At 36.3% G+C, this 6,490-nt stretch overlaps 1 protein-coding gene across 1 annotated transcript; it reads right to left on the bottom strand.

Moving 5' to 3' along the window:
- Positions 1-1,108: 1,108 nt before the first annotated feature.
- Positions 1,109-5,396, bottom strand: LOC134252322 (multiple epidermal growth factor-like domains protein 11; the record flags this gene model as incomplete). Its single annotated transcript, XM_062734763.1, has 8 exons — positions 5,378-5,396; positions 5,173-5,196; positions 4,728-4,862; positions 3,141-3,275; positions 2,680-2,814; positions 2,425-2,536; positions 1,645-1,751; positions 1,109-1,278 (listed from the first exon to the last, which is right to left on the bottom strand). Coding segments are annotated over exons 1-8 (837 nt in total), but the record flags the coding sequence as incomplete, so codon positions are not given.
- Between the last annotated feature and the right edge of the window lie 1,094 nt (positions 5,397-6,490).

Raw genomic sequence — 6,490 nt, 5'->3', positions numbered from 1 at the left:
CTCTGGTCATAACAAATGCATCTGAAGTTCAGAGAGAGGAAATGTTCCTAAAATTTTGCTCATAACAAATGCACCAAAGTTCAGAAGACAATTTCCCTCAAATCTCAGGTCATAACAAATGCATCTGAAGTTCAGAGAGAGGAACGTTCCTCAAATGTCTGGTCATAACAAATACACCAAAAGTTCAGAGAGAGGAATGTTCCTCTATCTCTGGTCATAAAAAAATACATCTGAAGTTCTGAGAAAGGAACGTTCCTCAAATTTCTGGTCATAACAAATGCATCTGAAGTTCAGAGAAAGGAACGTTCCTCAAATCTCTGGTCATAACAAATGCATCTGAAGTGTAGAAAGAGGAACGTTCCTCAAATACTTAACAAATTCTTCAAAAAGGAAACTTGCTAGACACATATAAGGATTTTAAGACCAAAATGACTTCAGATTGTAAACCTTGGGTCAAAAAAAGGGAATTTTGATTTTCCCTTTTATTTTTGGATTGTGTTATTGTTAAGATATTAGAAAGGTTGAGATCTTAAACTTGTACGCGTATGTGTACTTGTACATATTTTGACGTACACGTACACGTTTTTTTAAATTTGTCTGTTGAGATTTTTATGACGTGAAACATGTACCTGTAGACCGCAATCGGTGTCTCTGTTTCAACTATATAGATGGTTTTTTGTCGTCAGTTAGTAGACAAAACTTGAAATAAGTGCTCGTAAAAGTAAACATCCTATATAATGTATTACAATTACATTTTCACACTTAAATTGGTTAATTTTTATTATTAAAGCTACACGTTTTCACATACGTGTAGATTCCATTCTGCAAATTTTACGAACATGTAGCAATCTTGACGTCACTAAAATTGATGACGTTATACACACAAAATTTAGGTTATTCCCCTACGAGACGTACACTTACACGTTTGAAATCTCAATCTCTCTATTTTAACTTCTACATGATTGTTTGAATAAAAAAATTTCTATGATGGCGAATTAAAATATCATTTTCCAATCTATCAAGGACAGGAATTTTAAAGAAAATTTTTCAAAACATTGCAGTATAAATATATTTTCTTTAAGGTGATCAACTTAAATCTCTGTCTTACGTTGAACTCTTTTTTGAATCCTTCACACTCGTTTTTCTTGTTTTCTCGGATGTAATCAAACAGGTCGGCCACTTTGATAGGACTGCTCTGTTTCTTGGTGTTGACGTTGGCATAAATTGGTTCATTCAGGTTGGGATCTGTGTCGTCATGGGGATCAGACATAGAGGATTCTGGTTAATAAAATTAATATGTAATTAAATCACTGACATATAGGCATGCCTTTAAGTCTCTCCTTCATTCAAATAATAAAGTGTGTTACTTTCTGTCCTAGCTATAGACCAGAAAACTACATTTAGAGAGCAATAATAATGTGAAATCACATATTTTTGAGGGATCAAATTTTCCTGGTTTGAGGAAAATGTATTTGTTCATTTGGATTTGATTTCATGGTGAAATAATTGTTTAGTAGAAATATATGTCAAAAGTTGCATTTCAATGGTGGTTATAAATTCATAGGTCTCCACATACCTTGAAATCTACGAATATTAACCCCTATGAAAATAAGTGATTTCACAGTATTACAGTTAACTGCCTACCATTAGCGATCAGCTGATCCGTTTCTTTACTCTGCGTTAGTTCCACAGGTCGCTTCTCTTCATCTTGTCCTTTTTTACCAAACGTTAGAGTCTGTAACTTTCTACGTCTGTAAAATAATGTAATAGTGCAATAAAACCATGATAGATTTATGTACATGTATGTAAAAAACGTAAATTTCAAATTTTAAATCTTTACTGCTGAACTTAAAATTTTAAAATAGTACACAATCCTTAAGAAAATAAAACTCTGTGGGGACAGCAGGACTTGTACTAGTATCCTCCAGTGAAAATCCTATTGATAAAAGTAATATTTCCTGCGTGCCTTGTAAAATTTGTCAAAAGTAATTCATCTCGCCAATGTATTTAACCCACCTGATGATGATAACGACGATTACAATGATGGCTATAATAATATAACCCCCTCCAGAGATGACACCTACCTGATGACGATGACGGTGATCACAATGACAGCTATAATAATATAACCACCTCTGGAGATGACCCCTACCTGATGATGATGATAAAGTTTACAATGACGGCTATAATAATATAACCCCCTCTGGAGATGAAACCTACCTGATGACGATGACGGTGATCACGATGATGGCTATAATAATATAACCACCTCTAGAGATGACACCTACCTGATGACGATGATAATGACTACGATGACAGCTGTAATAATATAACCACCTCTGGAGATGACACCTACCTGATGACAATGATAATGACTACGATGACAGCTGTAATAATATAACCACCTCTAGAGATGACCCCTACCTGATGACGATGACGGTGATTACGATGATGGCTATAATGACCAGTACTGCCACCACCCCTCCAATGACACTCCCCATCGATGTGTTGTCTGATAACTCCACCGGGACCAAATCTTTAAATTCGGATAAAATGTTTAATTATCATCATATGTCCTGACTGCACAAATCAATCAACACTTAGGCAATGTCTATAAAGGTAGATTATTCTAGAGTTCATAGTGAGCAGTTTATTTATTCTTTCACCACTACAACTCACCTATACACAGGTCCCCAGTAAATCCCTCCTCACACCCCCCAGTACAAAGCCCGGTCTCCTTATCACAGGGGGTCATACCGCGACACGCCCCACACTTACTGGAACAGTTCTCTCCAAACGTAAAGTCATCACAAGCTGCCAATTAAAAAAACAGAATCAACACCTCTCTAAGGGAAAAGCTCTTCAAGAGGTTCAGGAATTGAAATAGCAATTGTGAATATAAGAACTATTTTAATTCAAGCCTTTGAGGATTATAAAATTATAAATTATCTAAAGTAAATGAATTGAGCTTTGACTAAAAAATCCAGATGGCTTGGAATGAAATTACCTATAAGAAAGACAAAATTAAATTATTTCGTGAAAACTAAAATCTAAGAGTTACTCTGCTGTCATAACTTCAGATCAATAAAGCACAGAATCCCACACCACACCTACCACCACTGAAATGTTTGGATCCTTACCTTCCAGGCATTCGAACCCCTGCCAACCAGGCTTACATCCACCTGAGCACACCCCTGTCACAAAATGGCAGCTTCCTGTCATACATTGGCCACATGTCCTGCTACAGTTGGTCCCAAAATATCCAGCTTCACATTCTGTAAATGTCATGTTAAATATAGGATTTATCTTTCACAAAAAAACAACATTGTAATGTGACAACAATAGGACATGAAAACATTAAATATAACAAGAAATCTGTGAGCCAATGCTCACTAGTAATACCCCCGCTCTGATGTAAATCAGGCTTGGGGTCAATTACTTTGAAATGTAATTAATTACTTTCAAATACATTGATAATTTTTTCAATTACTTCCAATTACAATTACATTGATTTTTTAAAATGTAATTAATTACTTTCAATTACTTTGACAAATGTAATTAAATACATTTCAATTACTTGAGTTTTATTTAAAAAAAAAATTATTTAAATTTTCTATAGTGAACTTTTTTTTTCATTTTTTTGTTCTTTGGAATGAGAGGGGCTCACACCTGTACAAAATTAGACCTTTACCAAATGCCTTGGGCAGTGTGACACACTGTATAAACAATTTAAACAATTAAAATTATAAGACATTTAATTATTGTACAAACACAAGCCCATGCTACACCAGTATGGTGTATGGCAAGATCAATTTTGTTACTTTCTCAAATCCATATTTTTGAAAGAAATAGATATTTCTCACAAATCCATAATTTTCTATCTTAAAATGAATAGAATATAGGTAAATCTAAAAAGGGGTGTAGTTAGTCTAATAACTGTAAAAACATATTAACTATCTTAACAATCATTGTTATTTGCAATTGGCAATAGGTAGAATTGAAATTTTTAAAAGTGGGAATAGGTACTAAGTATAAACTTACCAGAATAAAAATTATGTATCAGTAAACAAAAATTTTATAGACTTTCATTTTGAAAAAAGTAATTGAAATGTAATTGAAAAGTAATTGAAAATACATGACATTTTTGAAATGTATTTAAATACATTCAATTACCTGTAATTGAAGGCAAGCTCAAATACAAATTACTTCCAATTACTTTGAAAAATGTAATTAATTACGTCCAAGTACAATTACTTTATTCAATTACCCCATCCCTGATGTAAATAAGCACTATCATGTTAATATACATAATTTCAATTAGAGGCAGATGCATAGAAAAATATGAAGATGACATCAGATTTATATCAAAATTAATCCCACCATAATAGCATGCCTCAACAAAGAGTGTAAAAAAAAAATTCAAGCATCCGCTATGAATAACTCATGAGAAAACTGTGACAAAGATTTGTTATGTATGAAACGGACAAACACACAGACAAACAGGAAGTTGACATAGGATTTGAGCGAAAATGTATCCCACCATATGGCATGCCTCATAGAAGATTGTGTTAAAATTTCAAGCATCTACGATGAGTAGTTGCTGAGAAAACTGCGACAAAAAAATTGTTACGGACAGACAAAGAGACGGACAGACACACAAGGGTAAAACAGTATACCCCCTCTCCTTCGGAGCGGGGGTATAAATATAATGTTATACTAGTACTGACCTGTTTTACAGAGAATTCCTGTGTAGCCGTCCAGACATCCCCCCGCACACTGACCGGTCCGGAGGTCACATGGAGGTCGGCGACACGCCCCACAGGTCTCCAAACAATTCTCCCCATACTCTCCATCAGCACAGCCTACAAAACAAACCGTACATAAAACACAAACAATTCACACAAACCCTCCATCAGCACAGCCTACATAATAAACTGTACATAAACAACAAACCCACAAACAATTTCTCATTAGATCTGCATTTGTTCCCCTTACCTGTACCTCATATGATTCCCCACTTACCTGTTTACACAGTTTCCCCTTTCCTAAACCTCAATAAATCCCCACTTACATGTTTTACACAGTTTCCCCTTCTCTGTACCTCATTAAATCCCCCACTTACCAGTTTTACTTAGTTTCCCCTTCCTGTACCTCATTAAATCCCCCACTTACCAGTTTTACACAGTTTCCCCTTCCCTGTACCTCATTAAATCCCCCACTTACCAGTTTTACACAGTTTCCCCTTCCCTGTACCATATTAAATCCCCCACTTACCAGTTTTACACAGTTTTCCCTCCCTTGTACCTCATTAAATCCCCTACTTACCAGTTTTACACAGTTTCCCCTCCCTTGTTCCTCATTAAATCCCACCAATTACCAGTTTTACACAGTTTCATCTTCCTTGTACCACATTAAATCCCCCACTTACCAGTTTTACACAGTTTCCCCTTCTCTGTACCACATTAAATCCCCCACTTACCAGTTTTACACAGTTTCCCCTTCTCTGTACCTCATTAAATCCCCCACTTACCAGTTTTACACAGTTTCCCCTTCCCTGTACCACATTAAATCCCCCACTTACCAGTTTTACACAGTTTTCCCTCCCTTGTACCTCATTAAATCCCCCACTTACCAGTTTTACACAGTTTCCCCTTCTCTGTACCTCATTAAATCCCCGACTTACCAGTTTTACACAGTTTCCCCTTCTCTGTACCTCATTAAATCCCACATTTACCAGTTTTACACAGTTTCCCCTTCTCTGTACCTCATTAAATCCCCGACTTACCAGTTTTACACAGTTTCCCCTTCTCTGTACCTCATTAAATCCCACACTTACCAGTTTTACACAGTTTCCCCTCCCTTGTACCACATTGAATCCCCCACTTACCCGTTTTACACAGTTTCCCCTTCTCTGTACCTCATTAAATCCCCGACTTACCAGTTTTACACAGTTTCCCCTTCTCTGTACCTCATTAAATCCCACATTTACCAGTTTTACAGTTTCCCCTTCTCTGTACCTCATTAAATCCCCACTTACCAGTTTTACACAGTTTCCCCTTCTCTGTACCTCATTAAATCCCACATTTACCAGTTTTACACAGTTTCCCCTTCTCTGTACCTCATTAAATCCCCCACTTACCAGTTTTACACAGTTTCCCCTTCTCTGTACCTCATTAAATCCCACACTTACCAGTTTTACACAGTTTCCCCTCTCCTTGTACCACATTGAATCCCCCACTTACCCGTTTTACACAGTTTCCCCTTCTTGTACCTCATTAAATCCCCACTTACCAGTTTTACACAGTTTCCCCTTCTCTGTACCTCATTAAATCCCACACTTACCAGTTTTACACAGTTTCCCCTTCTCTGTCCCTAATTAAATCCCGACTTACCAGTTTTACACAGTTTCCCCTTCTCTGTACCTCATTAAATCCCCGACTTACCAGTTTTACACAGTTTCCCCTTCTCTGTACCTCATTAAATCCCCCAC

Source organism: Saccostrea cucullata, unplaced genomic scaffold (assembly GCF_032062105.1).
Source record: "Saccostrea cucullata isolate Sc308-1 unplaced genomic scaffold, CSIRO_AGI_Scuc_v1 ctg19480, whole genome shotgun sequence".
Classification (NCBI taxonomy): Eukaryota; Metazoa; Mollusca; class Bivalvia; order Ostreida; family Ostreidae; genus Saccostrea; species Saccostrea cuccullata.
Note: the sequence above shows the minus strand (reverse complement) of the source record. Positions and strands in the feature narration are given on the sequence as shown.